Source organism: Tinamus guttatus, unplaced genomic scaffold, assembly GCF_059628265.1.
Source record: "Tinamus guttatus ecotype Peru unplaced genomic scaffold, ASM5962826v1 Tinamus_guttatus_pri_ptg000223l, whole genome shotgun sequence".
Taxonomy (NCBI): Eukaryota; Metazoa; Chordata; class Aves; order Tinamiformes; family Tinamidae; genus Tinamus; species Tinamus guttatus.
In genome coordinates, this window is record NW_028288757.1 from 1,143,561 (window position 1) to 1,163,781 (window position 20,221).

General features: G+C 43.0%; 1 protein-coding gene across 2 annotated transcripts; it reads left to right on the forward strand.

The window, feature by feature from the left end:
• Positions 1 to 1,334: 1,334 nt before the first annotated feature.
• SVOP (SV2 related protein) lies at positions 1,335 to 18,356 on the forward strand. Of its 2 annotated transcripts, XM_088525068.1 has the most exons (16): positions 1,335 to 1,469; positions 7,017 to 7,177; positions 8,008 to 8,093; positions 8,672 to 8,770; positions 10,850 to 10,921; positions 11,457 to 11,581; positions 13,155 to 13,218; positions 13,761 to 13,886; positions 14,398 to 14,526; positions 14,819 to 14,892; positions 15,222 to 15,298; positions 16,049 to 16,156; positions 16,543 to 16,654; positions 17,106 to 17,187; positions 17,423 to 17,512; positions 18,125 to 18,356. In XM_088525068.1, exons 1-16 carry the CDS (start codon positions 1,435 to 1,437, stop codon positions 18,329 to 18,331), a joined length of 1,647 nt encoding a protein of 548 aa, XP_088381194.1. In that variant the 5' UTR covers positions 1,335 to 1,434; the 3' UTR covers positions 18,332 to 18,356. The 2 variants fall into 2 exon arrangements, with proteins under 2 accessions (XP_088381194.1, XP_088381195.1); XM_088525069.1 differs by lacking the exon at positions 17,106 to 17,187 and having other exon boundaries at positions 18,125 to 18,242.
• The last annotated feature ends 1,865 nt before the right edge of the window (positions 18,357 to 20,221 follow it).

Consider the following 20,221-nt stretch of genomic DNA (forward strand, 5'->3'; position numbering starts at 1 on the left):
GTATTCCAAAAGCAAGTTAGCACTTCTGTGTAGTGACTGTTTAAACTAGATCACTATCTGAGAAATGCCATTTTCTAATAAGGTTTTGGGAGAGCAGCGGGGAGCTGCCGTGAAATGGTCCACACAGACGATTTTGGGGGTAAATCTCAGGCTGGATTCAGCAGGATTCATCTTTGCTGAGGGCCATCAATGGCCTCAGTGACTGCTTTTCCCTAGATATTTCAGGTCATAACTCCTCTCACAGACCAATGTTATTGGCAGTATTTTACCCAATGGAACAAAACAGGCTTCTTGGTTGGAGAGATTAAATTATCATCGACCTTGCTTGCTTTTGCCTGTGTTTTCTGAACAGCAAACAAATCAACACCTCAGGGATATTGTGGTTGAACAGTTCTATCTGCTGAGGCCTTTTATGGTGAGGCAGAGGACAATGTCATTCTTCACCCCAAATCCATCACCACCAAAGAGCAGTAACTGAGATTTTTTTTTCCCTTATGCTTTTGAGAATATCTTACAGAGCAACCGTATCAATTTTATGCAATTAAAGTTTGTTCTTCTCACACTTCCAGAGTGATATTCACCGAATTGCACCTGATTCCTCACAGCTTGGCCCAAGCTTCCTGCATCTTCTGTTGTTCCTTGACCCAGCTGTGTACGACATTCCTCCTTCTCCACTGCAGCACTTTTCGCCTGTCTTCATTTCACTTCATCTTGTTGTTTTCAGGCCATTTCTTTGTCAAATCTATCTTGGCAAAAGTTACCTGGTCATCTAGCTGGCTTATTTTCCCAATTAATTTCCCCCGTTGGGCCTTTCTCTGCAAAGGATTCTTCTGGAAATGCAGGCATACACTGAAATGGGTTATTCTGTGCAACTGAGGGAGAAGGCTGACAGGGTGCCTGAGTGACAGTGTATTTTCTTGGGTAATAAAATGAAGATGTTTTACCAAATAATTTCGTTGTAGTCTGGGGCGTGCAGACTTGGAGACATTGCTCCAAGAGAGGAACTTGCCCCGCGATCCTAAAGCATCCTCTGTAATCCCGTGTAATCTTCTGCCAAAATAAGGGGCTCTGCAGCTCCTTTGGCTGGTGTTTATGTCTCCCAAGGAGCCCTTGCTGCTTTCCGGGGAGCGGATGCCTCTCCGATTCCTCCGCGCCGCTCGCTCCATGGGTGCATCCGTACGGTGATCCCCGTTCCCGTGGCCGCAGCCTCCCGAAGGGCCGGCGCTCCTTCCTTAGCGGCTCCCCGCCGGATCCGAGGGGCTGCATCCCTGCCCCGCCGAGCATCCCCGGAGCAGGGACAGGAAGGGGAGGGAGCTGCCGGGCGAGCCGTGCGGAGCCGTGCGGATCGGGAGCGCCGGGGCGGCCGCCGGAGCTGTCCAGCCGACCCCGCCATGCGAGAGCGATGAGCGCAGCTCCCCCAGGCACAGCCCGGCAATGGAGGATGATTTATTCCAGCTCAGACAGCTGCCGTAAGTAGCGCCGGGAGGGGATGCGCAGGGCTGCTTCTGAACGGGCTGCGGGGATGCTTGGAATCCCGGTGATTCTTAAGGAATTATTTATGGGAAGCGTTCTAGGCCCCAGGAAGCAGGCCATTTTCCTTGTGCAGATGCCCAAGCATCCTAGGGGCATCGAGGGATTTATTTACTATGTAAATTCACTTGCTGCTTCTTTTTGCATGAACTCAACCGCGGGGAGAAATAAGAAGGGGCAGAATAAAACCCTGGAAGGGGCAAAATGTTTTGTGAGAGGAAACACTACTATTGCGTTTGCAAGGTGGATTGCATCTGTAAATAACGCGGTGCCAGGGAGGCATCTTCCTTGGCCGTCTGCTTCATGCCGGGCACGGATGGCACCTCGCAGCCTTTATTGCAGAGGGGTCTTTGCAGCGCACGCGTTAGTGTTTGCTAGCTGTATGTTTTGAAGAAGCAGACATTGCTGCACAGGGAAGATGCTGTTATGTATGAGAAACTCCTCGCTGGTGGGATGGGATTCCTAGAGCTTACAAAAACGTGAAAAAGCATTGCTGCCCTTAGCACCGACATTCATGAATGCAAAAGGTTTCCTTTAAAAATAAGTGCGTTTCTCCTAGCCCTCCCTTATCGTGTGGTTTAAAATACGTTCATATTTTCAAGCTATTGCCTCTGCAAGGCAAGGAATAAATACTTAAAGTTGATTTTAAATATTAATAAGCTCATGCCAATGACAGAGCAAACAATTCCATAATGCTTCTAATAAGTTGGGAAAATGGACATGAACTCCAGACATTTTAAATAATTAGTCCTGATGGCAGTAAAAGGAAGGATGCATATTTTCATTAGACCATTTTCCCCCAGTCATTTTTTCATTTCTTTTTAAATAAAGCACACAAAAAATACTCTAAAGTACCTTTCAATGTAGGTGTCATTTGACTTACTCACTAGTGTGAGATCTTGAAAACAAATGCAGGTTTGAAATATCTCATCTGTGAAGCTTTTTGCAGATATGGAATAGTACAGACCATCTTGTCATTTCTGCATTTGCATTAATTTGTTTCATAGATCCTTAAGTGAAAAACTTTTTTTTTTTTTTTTGAATTCCCCATGAGGAGTAGTGGGGACAGGTAGCTCCCTGCTCAGATTGCCATTGGAGTGTTTGCAATTTTTAGACCTTTTTAGACCTTCAGTGTGCTTTGTACAGCATCCAGAGTCATTTCCTCCCAAACGGTCAGTTCTTAAAAGTCTATTTAAACATTTATTCGCAAATGTGAAACAATAATACAGGGGTTTCATGATGAGGTTCTTTGCGGACAGAAAAATTCTTATTATTTTGTGTTTATTTTGCTTGTGGTTTAAAAGGACACTGAGTAGTTAGCAGCATAGATTGTATGAATGATTCTCAGTCATAATCCCAGGGAGTATCTGCTACTTTAGACTCCCTGACATCTGGGGAGAAGGTGTCTATACTTCCTTCTTAAGAAAATATACAAATGCAAAAGTTTGCTTCACATATAGATAAACCAGGTGCTTGTAAATCTTTTGTAAATAATATATGAGTGGTACTTTCGTATTAATTGCCTTTGTAATAAAGTAGCATCCCATGGGCATATGAATTTCAGTGTTTGCTTGCTGAGAGCATGTATTTTGTAGGTTGTATAAGATTACATCTTCATTCACAATTCTAAAGCAATAATAAAAAAAATAATAATTGCTTGAGTTTGTCCTGCAGGGTCAGCAAAACAAAATTGCAAGCAAGGTAGTTGTGCTGAGGTTAAAAAAAAATCAGAAAAAAAAAAGAGTTTAAAAATGAGTTTCTGAATGGAGCTAATTAGGAATTTCTTTCTTCGAGGACTTTCTTTGTTTTGTCTTTTCTTGTACTGAATGAAGGAACCCCCACATATCCCAAACCAGCATGTGGGATAAATCCCAGATCCGCTGCAGTCAGAGTGGCTTCGTGTTGCTCTCCAAGGCCTGGGATTTTGTTGTGTGTGCTGGGGTTTAGGACATCCAGACGTTGTCTTTGGAAACGAAAACGTGGGGCTCTGTCTGCCAAGACGTAAAGGCCGGGGAAAGGCCTTCCATGTCCTGCTGCGGGTCGGGATGTTAGTGATGCAGCGCAAGGCCATACAGATCTTGAGGAGCTCTGCGTACCTGAAAAGTGAAAAACCATCCAGGAACATCTCAAAAGGCTGCACAGCAGTTATCCTAAGGATAACTGACATCCTCACAAGCTGCCCGCTCTTTCATTTCTTTACTTCTCCGGGATGCTGCCAAGATATCATTAGTGTGTGCAATTCCCTTGGTGGGACGTGCTCAGGGACGTCACGGATGTGGTTCTGCCACAGGCAAAGCCTGAGCTGAAGGCAAGGCCTGGCCGGGCCAGGGCTGCCCTGTTTGTGGACAACTCAGGGATGACCAAGATATTCCTTCCACCTCTAATTTCTCATTGGGCCAAAACCCATTTATAGGAGCTTTGGACATTGCCAAATGGACATTGCGGTGCTGACCCTTACACCAAAGGATTAAACTGCAGGTCCAAATGCCCTCTGCTAGCCTTTGTGCTGAAAGGAAAATATTTAGCTTCAGAAGAGGCAGGAGCAAGACTAATTGAATCTATTTCTGTAAAAACTGCCTCACTGAAGTCCAAGAAATTATCGGTTGCCAAGGTGAAAAAGTTGCACTGTTATTACAGAGCCTGCAGATGAAGTGATGGAAGCTTGAGGAATCTGTTACGTTAAATGTTGTTGTTCTGTGTCAAAATCTTTGTTTGGCCACCCATAAATTAAATGTTGAAGGATGAATGTTGATCTTCTCTCCAAGCCCTGGCCAAGCCAAGAAGACATCAGCAGAGCTAGGTTAGGAAAGCACTGTGAAAATGTGTGGAGATCACTGAGAGCTACGTGCAGTCATATATAACTGCACTGAGGTATATACAACTGCATTCAGGTATGTATAACTGCATTCAGGTATTTATAACTGCATTCAGGCATGTGTAGGATATTGCTCTGTGGTGGACTTCGGTGCCCAAGCTTCCTGCACAGAGATACCCCGGGGTTAGCTCTACATTTGCAATTGCCTTTTGGCGTAATGTGTGCTTGTCACCATATGAATGGTAGAGCAGATAATGCCTTCTATTTGTTATGTGAAGGTATGGAGGCACATTTAATCTCTACTGCAAAAATAAGAAAAATCATAATTTCGATCTGGTATTCGTTATTTGATCTACAAGTTTTTGAACCTTCATTGTGCAATTCCTTGTGCAGTGCAAAGCAGGGAATGTAATTTTTTTTGACTACATTGCAAAAGAAAAGTGAAGGATAAGTAATGATGCGAGTAATGGTAGTGGTAGGCATCCCTCTGGATGGAGGTCTCGGAGCCCGTGCTGCACAACCAGTCAAAAATATACATCAAAAGATACATCATAAACGATAAATCCTGAGCTAGCACAGTTATTCCGTGTTTATTTTACTTCTCTTATATGTATCTGCATTCTGTTGGGTGGTGTTAATATTTATAGGCCTGCATGGAACAATTATTTCCAAAAGCAATTTTAACCCAATGGGATCTGTTTATCAAATAATCTTACATAAATAAAATGTCCAACCTTAACTGGTTTCCCCTAGAAACAATACAGAAAAGCTAAACATCAAGATGGCAGGTAATTACAATGTTTCTCCCAGCCATAGTTTTTAGTTTTGCATTCACTAGCTGAAGAACAGTTTATCCAAAAAAAAAAATCCTAAAATAAGTGTCAAATTCTTTTCTTTTTATCTAAACACACTAGTTATAGTTCCTTGCAATTGTGAACTCTCTGGAAATTAAAAAAATACATACTTCTGTGTAAAAAAAAAAAAAAAAAAGGAGCATGTGGTTTTCCTCAGCATGCTGGCAGTATTTATTGCAGATGTGCTTGGAATATTTTCCCCTTCATCCACCGCATTGCTCTGCTGTTTTCATCTGCCTCTACCTGCTCCCTCTATCAATTAATTGTAGAGGGGGAGAGCAGGGGAGCGGAGCAGCCTTTTCTTTTGGGCCAGTGTGAAGAAATGTTGTCACCCGCTTTCCTGCTGAAAACCCACCTGTCCCGGGTGGTTTTCCTTCTGTGAATGTGGGAATTCCCAGGCAGCCTTTATGGCGCTGGGATAATCACCTGTGCTAAAATGATCCTGTTCCCTCCTGAGCTCAGGAGCAGGGGTGATCTTGCCCTGCTGCCCCCGAAGCAGAGGGGGCTCCTGAGCACGTCCCTTGCAGGAGCCACCTCCACTGCACAGAGCAGGTTTTACTGCTCAGAGCCTGGCACCCGGCATCTCCTCGCTCCACGTTCCTGGAAGTACGTCAGTATGGAATGGCTAAAGACCCAGCCAAAACGAGAAGCGGTAACATAATGTAGTAATTCACCCCAACTTGCCAGATTGTTACCAAGAATTAAGATAATGGCTGGTGTAACTATGTCCTGCTGCTGGGAAGGTGCTGGGAGTTCAGCATTTCTTTGGAAGTTCAGGATCCTCTCTGGGAGAGGAGCACTGGAGCCCGTTCAGCCATCACCTATTGCTTGTCTTTAAAGCAGCACATAAGTATCAAGGTAGTTCACTTCTTGCACCTGGACAAGACCAGGGAAGAGCATATGCAGGTGTGAATGTGTGTTTTGTTTTACAGGTAAGTGTTCCTGCTAACAGAAAAAGTTGTAAGAACATGTAAGTTAGAAAAATATGATGAAATGATGTGGTCTTCAACGTGAATCATTTTGTGTGTGCCCAGCCATTTGCTGTGATTTAGACATAGCTGTGTCACTGAATTCCAGATGCTTTGTCCTTGTCGGAAGAACCCAAATTTAATTTTTACACTCTTTTCATATAAGTGATTTGTGTCCTAGGAGAAGCAAAACTCCTAAAATTTGGCAGGTAGTTAAACATTACTTAATGAAATAAGATTCATAAGATAATTCACTAAATTGACTAAGTTTTTTCTTTGATGTTGCTGATGCTTCTGCGAGTATGAATATGATTGCTTTTCTCTCTGAATGTTTTAAACTGAACTGGAGTCTTTAACATTATGTAATTAATTAAATACCAGTATTTTAAGAAATCATTTGATTTCCAGTAGGTGCTGCATTTGAAAGAGAGACTTCCCATGTCCAGCACTTTTGCTTCCAAGAGCTCATGTACCAGAACCTGACAGAAAACAAATCTGTTTTGCTTGTAGCTTGATTAATATTTGTTTGTTTTAATTCGTTTTTGTGTTTGCATGTGTGTTTTTAAGCTCTGCAGAAGGGTATGGTTACCACAGCGATGGCTCCATAGAGACTATTTGAGGAATACGTATGGATGACATCCTGCTTGCACACACCATGTAGCAATGGACCTGCCAGTGTGGCCAAAGCCAGTAGCAACCAAAAGGTCCCTGCAGAAGCATTCTTCTGAATGTGAAATAGAGTGGGCTGCAGAGAGGAACCTCACTATTTGACATCAATCTGGTTTCAGAAGAAAATATGTCCCTGGAAGGGACACAGCACTGTATTAAACGTTGTTTCTGTGTTCGTAGGGTGGTCAAGTTTCGCCGCACTGGGGAGAGTTCAAGGTCGGACGAGGATGCGATTTCCGGAGAACACGAAGTGCAGATTGAAGGTGTTCGCACAGAACTAGAGGCTGTCGAGCTCGAGGATGGAGCTGCGGTGCCGAAGGAGTTTGCCAACCCAACTGACGGTGAGCAGGGTTCTGCTGGTTCTGGTTTTGCCCTAAAGAAAAACATGTGGTCTCTTCATCCCAGTCATGTATCAGCCAAGCGGAATACATTGGCTTTGGAGAAGTAAAAGATCTGGGAAGATCAAAGAAAGAATCTCTAACACAGGCATATTATGTTATACCGGAAAAGCACGATTTACCTGCATTGTCCTCTGCGGGTTGCTTTCTGTGCTTGTTCTGATGTTATCAGGACCAGACACTTTTAAGGAGTTGTGTATCCAGTTGTCATCACCTCTTTCACATAGGAGGTTTAGGTTCCTTCAGATCCAATCAGTGCTTCTAAAACATTGCCAAGTTTCCTGGAGCAGTTACACGTGATTCACCTTCAAGGCTGAGCACATGGAGCCTCTGCAGTGTTCCTGTCTCCCACTTGCCTAGAGGACAGGAGGGAGAGAAGGAATGAGCATCCAGGCTTTGCCTTCTGATTAGGAGGGAAGTGCTGGCTGCCCTGAAGACAGCACCAATTTAAAAGATATCAGATATTTTTGTCTTAGTCAAGCCATAATAAAATTTGGTAAGATGAATAAACATGTCCTTTTGTTGAATTTTTCATTTTGCATTTGGATTTCCATATTTAGAATTATTTTGTCTTTAGCACAATTTTTAAAAAACAAGGAGATTTGCCTGAGTAGGAAGTATATAAAAGCTGAGTAGATATGCCAGTTATTTATTTTACATCTAAGTAGGTTACCCACTTAATAAGTAAATGCATTCATAGCAAATAGTGTCTCAAGGTATGTCTTTTACTAGGAAAGGAATACACTTTTGCACTAGAATTGTTTTCTTTCTAGATACTTTTATGGTGGAAGATGCGGTGGAAGCCATTGGATTTGGAAAGTTCCAGTGGAAACTCTCTGTTATTACTGGATTAGCATGGGCAAGTAATTGTTGTCAAACTCAATTCCATGATCATCAGTTAGGGAATCCCAATGATTTCAAATAATGTAGCCATTCTCTGCAGATAAAAAGTCCTCAAATAGACCAATTTACAGGATTTTTACTTGAAATCCTAAAATGACAGCTGGACTCAAAGTTGCTTTGTGGGGGTAATGAATAACTGGTTTCTCTGAAATTCTTGTAAATTTTCTGAAAAAAAAAAGGGATTCTCAATTCTATATAGAGATTTCTGTTTCAAATGGAAGGGGTATTAGGCTACTCCTACAGGAGCAGATCTTGTTTTTCATAAGCTCATTTTACCACATTGATCACATTGGTTAAGTTCTCTGCTTTCTATGTTAGGCAATATACCTGTTACTTCTAGTTTTAGCCTTGGTATCAGGAAAAGAAAATGGACTTTGTTTTCTCTTTTGGATTATTTCTAAAGCATTAAATGCTGTGTCTGCTGAAGTATATTTTGGGATAAGAGTGTCTGGCGTGTAACAAGGGTAATTTCAAAATTATGTCAATCTAATTTTCAGGCAGTTGTTTATTTTTGTTTCTTTTTTACCCTTCTAGATGGCAGATGCTATGGAAATGATGATTCTAAGTATCCTAGCTCCTCAGCTTCATTGTGAGTGGCGATTACCAAGCTGGCAGGTTGCATTGCTCACATCGGTAGGAAAAATAACTGGCAGCTCCTGTGTTCTGTAAGGTTTTTCCACTCATTGCTATTCAGAAATTATGCTTTATATTCCAAGGTTAAATCTCTTCACGGCCTTTGCAGATCGCCTTTGGCTCAAAATAATATAGGAGCCTTTTTTAAAAGTCTTGAAGAAATGAAACTAAGGGAGAACTTAGGAGATTTTCCAAGTTTCAGGCTCCACCTTTCATGTAATTTCCAGGAAATTGACCCAGACTCAAAATTCGATCCATTTGATCAGTGAAAAAAATGATTGATAAATTTTGGCCATGTGTTTTGAAAATGTTTCTCTTTCACTGCATTTAAGCTCCCTCTCATGTAGGCAGATTGGGAGCCATGAGAGAGAGTAGGCAATTGCTTTTTGAGGTAGATGGTCCAATGACCTTTGCAAGCAGAGCTCTTATAATACTCCTGGTAGGAACAGTGCTGTGGTGCTGGAGCCTGCTGTGCCTTTAGAGACAAGAACAAGAGTTTTGGGAACCTTCCCTCAGTATATGGTGCTGTTGTGTGGCAGGTACTTCAACGCATAAAACATTTCTTTTTCCTGTAGTTTGTGATGCCAGTTGTATTATTATGTTAATTGGTCAAAATGCTCAGTAGATTTGAATCACTGACAAATTATGTCCTTCCCCATACCTGAATGCAGCTAGCCCATTTGAAGGTGAGTCCTGTTCGCTGTTTCAGCTCAGCACAACCTTGTTTTTTGTGACCAAAGTCAGAAAGAAAGAGTTGAAGTATGTAAGAGAAAGGTGATCATTCAAACAATAATTTGACAAACAGACACTGTTTCCTACCCCACTTACTGCTTGAATTTGCAGCTCTTTCTCAGACTGATTTCCTATGCTTTTAATGCACTGATAGGGGAAACATATGGGGGCTTCTTGCCATTAATTTCACTAGGCAGGATTTCTCTCCTCCATCCGTCTGCAGAATAAACCAGACCTTTTGGTGTCACTGCTGTAGAGGACATGTGTTGTCTTTGACACCTCAGTCTTTTTTTCATATTTTCCTAAGGTTGTAAGATCTAATTTTATCTCTATTCAGATCACAGACAAACATCTGGTGAGACTGACAATAGGAGCCTGGGGGTGAGCTGGCTGAGACACGCTGCATCAGCACTAGAATGGCCCTGTCCTGCAAAAACCTTAAGCAGCACAGATCAGCATTTAATCACGAGGAGGCTCAGTGAAGCTGGGGGCCTTAGCACCTTGCAGGATAAGCCTCACAATGTGCATAACACCAGAGTGCACATTCAAACTGGCTTTTCACTGAATGGGTCTTTTAATTGCAAGGACGACTTGAGGGGTGCCTCGTTGCTTCCTATCTCCAGCCCTGGCACTTTTTCCTGTCTCCATAGCACGATTGTCTGTCCCCTCAGTAATGCTAATGAAACTCTTCATGGGGCCTTGCTGTGAAGCAGATGAAAACACTTTTTGTGGGATATTAAAACCCTTCAGGAAAAAGAAAGAAAGAAAGAAAGAAAACAAGACAAGATTTCCATTTAGCAGCAAATTCTTCTCGCAAGTCATTCAGTCATTTTAGTAATTAATTTTCTTTCCATTTGTCAAAAGTCTGAAAATATTCAGCCCTGGTCTAATTCAACAGCTCCCACGTTAACAACTGAGAACTTAGGTAAGGGTGACATGATGACAAGTAGCCCAGCAGGCATTCAGTATATTTATGTTGTGTTTGGGTTCCTGACTCAGCTGAAGCAAAGCAACAATTGAAAATGGGGCCATCACTGGAAAATGTTGAGGGATGTTTGTTTGAAAGCTCCACTAAAACTCATTCTCCTGCCTGAGCAATAGCAAACTCCCTTGCAAGTTAATAGAAGTGAAGATAGGCTGAGTGACTTTGGGAAAATCCCATTATATGAATTATTATCTTTGCTAGTCTCTACTGCAAAGGAATGGACATAAAACATCTGAACATTTTGTTGTATTGCTAATGCTTAAATTTCCTATTTTCATTGTGAAGTTGTGTCTCTTTGCTGTCCTGTAGAAAATTTATCTTGTCGTCTTGTTAAGGGGAAGGTTTTTTCTGGTGTTTCATAGGTGGTGTTTGTGGGAATGATGTCCAGTTCTACTCTCTGGGGAAACATTTCAGATCAATATGGGAGAAAAACAGTAAGTCTCCGAGTCTTACTGAAGTAGATTCCAGGATTACTGCACTGTGCATGTTTCAGTGCATGATATTCGCAAATGCCACAGTCCACATGCACAAAGTAGAGTTGAGCAGACCCAGAATTGATGCTTTGTGAAACAAAAAGACAGAAGTTTGGGAGAAGTAGCAGAAAATCAAAAGTGAGAAAAATCAAGGCTAAAATAAGCAATGGCTTGGTTGTATTACGAAGTGAAGCGGTTTTGTTGTAAAAGTCTCTGAGAGTCTGGGTGCGATGCAGCCAGTCCCTTGCGTGGGCTGTGTCCCCACGCGGATACACTGTGTGCAGGGGCACCCACGTGCATCACCCACTGCTACGTCACATAGTTGTTCTGGGACCTCCACTGCCACTTCCAACATTCCTTGGGAAACTGTTGGGCTCACAGAAATAGCATCCTAGAGGATTTTCTGTACTTTCTGGTTTGAAACTCTAGTTTGTGTGTGGTGAATTTGCCATACCGTAGAGACTTTCCTTTCCCTCTGCTTGTTTGTCAAACACAGGGGCTGAAGATCAGTGTGTTATGGACGCTCTACTATGGGATCCTCAGTGGCTTTGCCCCCGTGTACAGCTGGATCTTGGTGCTGAGGGGCCTGGTGGGCTTTGGCATTGGAGGAGTGCCTCAGTCGTAAGTAAATATTCACAAGTCCAAACTTTCTCTTTTTCACCTTTTTGTCTCATTTTCAATAAATCCTTGTGTCAAATGGAAGATGTCCCTCTACTTAGAGATGCCCCTGTACCTATTTTTCACTAAATATTTTGGAACTAGTTTATTAAACTCTGAGAAGACTTTGAACCAGTGAGAGAATTCAAATCTCTGTTGATCAGGAGAGTTAGCAAGGGATGCTATGGACTTGCTGCAGGGTAGATGATGACCTGAATACCAGCTGTCAGAGGTACAGCAGAGCCAGGACTCCTGGCACTTTGTAAAACTTTGCATTATTGTTAAATCAGAGCTTGAGTGTTCACTTATGAACTGGAATTCCAAAACCAAAGAGCTCAAGCCTGGAACTCTTGAGACTATCTTGGTGGCTCAGACACATCCCTAACGCAAATGGAGCATCAGGTTATTCTTCTATCACTGCATTATTGCATTTGCTGAAGAGGAGGATCTATAAATTTTCCAGTTGCAATAAATAGCTCTACCCCAAGCCTTTAATTATAAATGGAAAAGGAGATTTTTGTCTCTCCATGTAGTCTTTTATTCTTATTAATATTTGACATTTTGCCCCATGGAGGTGCTATTTCAGAGTAATCAGAGCCTGACTTTGATTGATGACTTCTAGACTTCTTCACAAATCAAAGCAATATCCTGTCTTTTCTGTTGCCATTCCCAGTAATCCAGATAAAAGATCCAGAGCTCAGATGGAGCATCACAAAATTATTAATTTTCTCTTATTGCTTTCCTGCCCCGCTTTAGGAGCTGCATGAAAGAACAAAGCATATGTAAAATAGGGGAGTCCTCAGTCTGTTTTACACTGACTGGTGATGAGGCAGTTTCTGGCATGCAATTCCAAGTGAGCACGACTGGAGTGAAGCAGAACAACAAGGTGTCAAAGCTGGTAAAGCCTCGTGCTGCAAGCACATTGCAGTGCTGTTGCACAGAGCCCCAGTGATATTATGAAAGATGCTGTTAAAAAAGATGTACCTAACAATAACAGATTAACTAACTACAGCAGATATCCCTTTATTTGCCCACGTAGGAGCTGCACCTGGGAAGCTGCTTGTTTGCCTCCAGTGGGAATCTTCTGTGAGATCTTATGTAACACTGAATAGGAATATTTACAGTACGAACATCCATACTTGCAAAGATAGGAGCATTCTCTTAAAAACAAACAAAACCCAGTTCTATGCAGCATTCATTGCCCTGTGCTTTTTTCTGCTGCAGTGTATAAGGAATTCATGGCATGTGATTCTACTTCATTCTCCTCTTAATCACTGATTTAATATAATGTTGTGTGAGGTGATGAAGTCACAAGGAGGGAGCAAATTCTCTCCTCCATTGCAATGAAGAACTAAAGGGGATGTTCTGATGTAGAAAGGGGAGTCTGAACCTGCATCCAGTCGTGCTGGCTGGGAGGACTAGGAAGGGTTTTGTGTTGCTACTCTGGGTTTGGCAATTTTAGTAAAAAGCAGAACAAATGTCTGAACATCTTTCAGTGTACTAACATGACATTTTTCTCAATCTTTACTCTTTATAGGGTAACCTTATATGCTGAATTCCTTCCAATGAAAGCCAGAGCAAAATGCATTTTATTAATAGAGGTGAGCATTGTAGTTGTGTGTACTGGTCCCTAGAGGGCCAAAATCTGCTTTGGTTACATCCATTCAATCCCACTGGCTGTAGAAATCTCACACCCAACTACAAGCAGATCTTGCTTATCCAAATCTTGCCACAATACCTGGGAATTGCAGCCATAGACAGATTTTAATGGTCATTTTGCTTAAGAAAACCCTGTGATGGGTCTATTCCTTATGAGAAGCTCCTTACAGTTAAACATGAGTGTTTAGAGACAGTCGACACTAGGTTTTCAAAACGGAGCTCCTGCCGCGTGAGAACAAACCTTTCTAAAGTGTCTGGCTTTCTGTTTGCACACAGTGGTGCCTTTAACACATATGCCAGAGATATATTTGAAATATCTCTGGTGTTCCTCTCTCTGTCTGTCCCTGGAGAACACGTTTTGAAATGCCACAAAGAAGGAGTCATTTATAGCTTTGCCTTTTCTCCTTCCAGCTCCGTGCTGCAGTGACTCATGCAGCCCTGCAGTCTTACTCCCATTTGTGACTGTTTCTTTTCTCTTTGGCAGGTGTTCTGGGCCCTTGGGACTGTGTTTGAAGTCCTCCTAGCAGTGTTGGTGATGCCCACTCTTGGCTGGCGATGGCTTCTCATTCTCTCTGCCCTCCCACTTTTGCTCTTTGCTGTCCTATGTTTTGTAGGTATTCTTTGGAGATGAATGTACAACCATTTCTCTACCGAGGTGTTCAGCTGTTCTTACTGTTCCCTAGCCACTGTCATTGTTTTTCAGGAATACCTCCAAACAGTTATACACATGTTAACTTGCTTGCTTTTGAAAAGAGTTTAAAAATGCACATTTTATCTGCCCTAAATATTTTGCATTCCCCCTGAGAAGGTATAATTTCACGAATATGAAAAAAAAAAAAGGCTAGCCAAACCCCTCAGGAATAAAAATGAGAAAAGAGAAGGGGAAGATTTTGAACTGGAGTTCCACCTTTATGGTGAAAGTTGCAGTTTCTTAAAACATAATTTTGACAGTTGGCAGAAGGACAGTTCTGTAAATCAATTAGGATTGGTTGTGCAATCCTTTCTCGAGTGTCTGCTGGAGTCAATGAGATTACCCTCTGTAAGCCCACAAGGAAAGGCCCCAGCTTGTTTATTGCTGTGCTTTTGACATCGCTCTGCATCTCATCTGCTTCCACTCGTAGTGGCTGCCGGAAAGCGCCAGGTATGACGTGTTATCTGGAAATCAAGAAAAAGCTATTGCCACTTTAAAACGGATAGCAACAGAAAATGGAGCTCCAATGCCTTTGGGAAAATTAATTATTTCTAGACAGGTATGTACAGGTAACAGACATATTAATAATGTGGGATATAATGGAAACGTTTCTGCATTCATATATATGTACATATTTATAAAGAAATCAACATCAAGTTTAATGTTTCAACCAATAATAAAATGGATAGATTATCATATGTACTTAAACCATCTAGTTCGTCAAAACCCCATTTTGACACATTCTCACCCTCCTTGTGAAGGAGTAGGTTGCCCTGTATTTTGTTTTATCCCATGCAAGCCTGATGAGGACAAGTCCATGCCCTGATCTGATTTCACTTTTTTTCCAACAGGAGGACCGAGGGAAAATGAGGGACCTTTTTACACCCCATTTTAGATGGACCACATTGTTACTCTGGTTTATATGGTAAGAAAAGATATAAATGGCTCATTGCCAGCACAGTTCTAAATGGCTTTTAATGGAGCTGCTTTACAGTATCACTCTAATACAGTAACTTCCTCCTCCTTCTCTTCAAAAAAAAAAAAAAAAGAAAAAAGAAAAAAGTATTGATTTGTAATTTATTAAACCACCTAATCACTAATGTTTTAAGTCCAATTGCCTTTTCATTTTCTAAATGCTGATAGGAAATAGCTTTGAGGTAGCATTTCCTAAGACAGTGGGTTCAGTTTTAATCCATGTTATTTATGATAGGTTTGATCAGCTGAGAATTTCCTCTCTCATTTTCTTCCTTGCAGGTTTTCCAATGCTTTTTCATATTATGGGTTAGTGCTATTAACTACAGAGTTCTTCCAAGCTGGGGATGTCTGCAGCAGTGAGTACTAATCCATCTCTTCTTTCTAAATATGCCCTCTTAAGTGATGGGATGTCTTTTATTGGATCACTCTCTGCTGATAGTTTGGAAAAGACTGTGACTGCCAGGGCAAATCTGAAGACATCCATTTAAAAGGTTGCTTATTATAAACATTATTCATTCATTGTTCCTTGTTTCCTGCCCAATGCAGAAAGGTCCTGCAGTGTCTCTGAATCCAAATTGTGAAACAGCAAGGCAACCTTCAAAGGAAATCTCCTAGAAAGTGTATTGTTCTTTCTTGAGGAAAGGGTAATTGAATAAATGTAAGTTTCCAAATTCAACAGGCCTAATCAGTTCTGAAATAGAGATAACTGCTGCTGCTGTCGAGCTACTAGCTTCCCAAGATGTGAATCCCTGCTGAGAAAAGAGATAAGGCTGGGAAACTGATTTATAAATGGTAATTCCGCTCACTGTCTTTATAGACCTGGACTGAAAAACAGCTAAACTTATACAGATGACAAGAAAATTAAAGTTTTCATTCTGATAAGGATGGTTTTGCTGGTCCTGCCACAAATAAGACCCTTTTTAAAGTGTTCAGCTGCAGCCCTGTCACTGAGGTGGAACATACCTGCTGTGCAGCAGTGTCTTTTCAGTACATCTGTTCTGTCAGTTGCAGCAGCAAACTAACAAAAGCACAGCAGGAGCAGAGGAAGGTAAGCAGAGCAGACATTATTCAAAATATGTTTATTTATTTTTTTTTCTCTCTTACAGTTTCCAGTAAAAGGAAAGCAGTTAAAGCAAAGTGCAGCCTGACCTGTGAGTATCTGACAGAGGAGGATTACACTGATCTGCTCTGGACAACCCTGTCAGAGTTCCCAGGTAAGTGGCAATAAGAGGCACCTGTGCTTCATTGCCAGCAGCTCAGGATGATCGCAGTGGACACCAGTACAGGCAATAAAATGTGCTCTCTTCTCTCCTAATGCCAGTGTTTTTCCTGCAGCTTTAGGGCTTCTTGCTTGGGCTGCCTGGTAGGTGGATCCCAATACATTTGTTGAGCCCCAACAAGCAGCAGCTGTAGCTCTTTTCACTGCCCATGTGATCCTTACAGATAAAACCACGGGTAGTTGTCTTGTGGAGCTATAGCAGCCCATCTGCCTACAGCTTCTATCCAAGCAACATGTCAGGCCTTCAGAGGAAGGGTAGCAATTGAAGTTTTAATCCATGGATGGCTTGATTCCCAGAAATTAATTTGTCTCCTTCCATAGGTGTGTTAGTAACGCTGTGGATTATCGATCGGATAGGCCGCAAGAAAACCATGGCCCTGTCCTTTCTGGTCTTCTCATTTTGCAGCCTTCTGCTGTTCCTCTGTGTTGGAAGGTAAGTCAAAGACAATTAACAACTGCTGTTGATTGATCCATCTTCCCCCTTGCTTGTGGCAGGAAGACTGAAAGTGGTGATTTGAAAAACCAGCAGCTGGTCATGTTCTACTGGAAACAAAGAATAGAGGATGCTGTTAGGTTCTGTCACCAGAGCTGTAAGGAAACTAAAGAAACAGGGGAGCAGAAATCTTCTCTATTCTATAATTTTGAATAAAGAACAACTTGGGGGGGGGGGGGAAATAAGAGAGGCTTTCTAATGTAAAGCTGTTTTCTACTAGCACCACTCTTATCTTAGGTATATGCTGTTTATTTCAGTGGGCTACTGTCAGTTAGGGTGAGTATACCTGGAAAACTGATGTGTTTGTGGGAATACAGGTTGTTTGGCATCGTTGCCATATTAAAGGTCCAGAAAAAAATACCAAACACTGCTCTCCTTTTTATTCTCACAGAAATGTTCTTACTGTGCTGCTCTTCATTGCGAGAGCTTTTATTTCAGGAGGATTCCAGGCTGCTTATGTTTACACTCCAGAGGTAAGGAGGTTGTTCTTGTAATGAGAATATTTAAGGGGTGTGAGAACATGGTTGGAAAGTCATTTTTATGGTGTCTTCACAATGGACCTAACCCTGGATGTAAGCTCTGGCCTCATTGTAATTGTCTAGTAGAGCTTTTGGTAGTACCACTCAGTGATATCCGTTCATTTAGGAGGTTGGAGGGCAGAGGAGAAGGTTTTTCCTTAGGATTAATGGGCTGATGTTTTGTTTGCAGGTTTATCCAACAGCCACTCGTGCTTTGGGCCTGGGGTCTTGCAGTGGCATGGCCAGAGTGGGAGCCCTCATAACCCCGTTCATTGCACAGGTAAAAATTCCTCTCCTCTGGAGACTGTTGGTGCAGGAAGGTGATGGAAGGTAACAGATCCTGGGGGCTAAAAACCTTAAGGGTGGGCAGGAAGAGCCAGATAGAAGGCTTACATCTTATAAATCAGTCAAAAATGTGGGTGGTAGGAAAGGATATTGTGAAAAACAATGCAAAGGAAAATTGAATTTAGGAAGAAAGACCTTAGGCAGAGGAGAGAGCACAATTCAGGTTAAGGAAGGTCTTGCTGCATTGACAGAAAATTGCTCTTGCCTAACTCTTTAGGAAGAGACTCATGGAGAAGGATCCAGAAATGCCTAATCCAGACACGGGCTCCTTCCAGGACTCCTGAACTGCTTCCTTAAGCCTTGTCTAACACATAAGGGCAACAGCATCAATGGCACCTGTTGTCTAGGATATTTTATTAGTGTTTAAAGCTATGTGTAATCTTTGAGGAGGAAAAAAGTACACAGCAATGGATGTTAGCCATTTTTTTCCAATAGGGTAGCTCAAATTTCTGCCAGTACGTTAGTATTTGTGGGGGTATTTTTGTTCTTTTCCCTGTGACGGACTCAAGGGCCCTCTTTGGCATTCCCTGCCGTTCTCCTTCCGCAGGTGATGCTGGAATCTTCTGTGTACCTGACGCTGGCGGTTTACAGCGGGTGCTGCCTGCTGGCAGCCGTGGCCTCCTGCTTCCTGCCCATCGAAACCAAAGGCCGGGGCCTGCAGGAGTCCAGCCACAGGGAATGGGGCCAGGAGATGGTCGGGAGAGGATCTCATTCCCCCGGGGTCACCAGGTCGGACTCCGGCTCGCAGGAATGACGGGACGTGAAGCCCTGCGGGAAGAACGGCCGATGCAGCAGGATGTTTCCCAGAACACCAAGCCCTGGGCCATGGGAAGCGGATCACACCGTCACTGTCACTGCCATGTCCCAAACTGCAGGAACTTGGGGTCGAACCGAAGCAAGTTGTGTTTCGACTGCTCTTTGCTCACGCTCATAAAAAAAAAATATATTTCTGTATTGAGGCGTTTGATCCAGATATCATTTCAAGTTTAGCAGGAAGGGTTTTTAAGTCTGTTGTGCTTGCATGGTCAGCTATTCGGCTTAAAATGTCCCGTGTCAAGCAAATAGCTAACTGAATGCAACTCAGTATAAGCTGTAATTAAAATAATGCACTCTTGATGCCTAAAAGCAAAAGATTAATATCATTGTGTACCTGGCATTGAACATGGTGGATTCCATACACTACAGGATAGATTTTATGAATTAGATACCTGCCTTGCACTTTTTAGCACCACAAGGAAATGTGATAACAGCAACAACCACCGCTTTATAGTTCCCTTGCTTACGAGCTCTGTTCCTTGGGAACTAAGGCACTGTAAAAGAGATTGCTTGGAGCCTGTTTTCTGAATGTTTCTCCCATCCAAGGCAGGTAGTTTGCATCAGAAGAGTGGTATTTGCTGCAAGGATGGAATGCTGTGTAAGAAGTGTAAATGCTAGTGGTTTGGAGCAGAGTTTGACTTCTCTAACGTTGCCAGAAACACGGAGCGCTCCCGTGTCGCTTGGTGAGGATCGCTTGGGCCGCCCCGCGCTCTGTGCGTGGAGATGCACGCCGTGGTTCTCCGCGTGGGTCCAGATGTGTCTGCTCTGTCCCCTACGTGTGTTCTGCAGTGGTGCAGCCACGACTCCTGGCACAAACCGGGCTCCATCTGAGCGGCTGCTCGTGGCGTTCGGATGGAGCCGCCTTCGCGTCTCTCCGACCGGCAGCGGGGAGGACTCTCCAGTAGCTGCAGATCATAGTGACTGCGAGGCCAAGCTGGCAACATGGGAATGTGCCTGGGATCGCGCCATAAACAAACAGGAATCCCGGGAAGAGCCGCACCACGATCACCCTCAATGAGCATCGTTGCTCCTCCACACCTGGAGGAGCTTTGGTACCTCTGCTCTTGCTGGCAGAGGTAGCGGAGTTCAGGTGAGGATAACGCTCCGTGTGTGTGTGTGGACTTCTTGCTTGGCAGGGAGCTGTCGGGTTGCAGAGTCTGTGGACACGCGGGGAGGAAACGGAGACGTTCCTCAACCATGTGTCTCGGTTTATTTTCAGGAATCCGAACTATGGAACACAACCAAATGCAAGTGAGATGGACTAAATGCTAATCACCAAGCTGAGGGAAGCAATACACTTTCAGTAATACGTGTGGTCAGTTGTCTCACCTAAACATAGGGAAGAGTGCAACAAACTTTGCACTGTAAAATATTTAAGGTATGCTGGGAAGCAGGTCCCTTTCTCTGGGGCTGGAGTAGGTCACTGAGTCCATAGTCCATGTTTGTGCACAACTAATGAGCACAGTCAGGGTTCAACTTTCACTCGGGATTTGTGACACTGTAGTGCAGTATGGAATGTGTTATCCAAGGTGTTGGGAAGGAAAGGGACAAGTGGATGGTTCCTTAAAGAGCCCGAGGAACCTCAGACTAACAAAAAAGGCCAAAGAGATTGTTAATGTTGTGCACATGGGTACCTTCTGAGGGAAAATTATGTTTTGACAAGGCACTGGAATTGTTTGTGTGTCTGCTGCCTTATGCTGGTGACTGCAGAAGCAGCTGAAATGGGCAAATATTTCGTTTTCACGGAATATGGAAGTGTAACAGGGCTCCACAGGGGATCCCAGCTCCGGGTGGCTGGTGACGCTGCAGCCCTGGGCTGGTTTTGTTG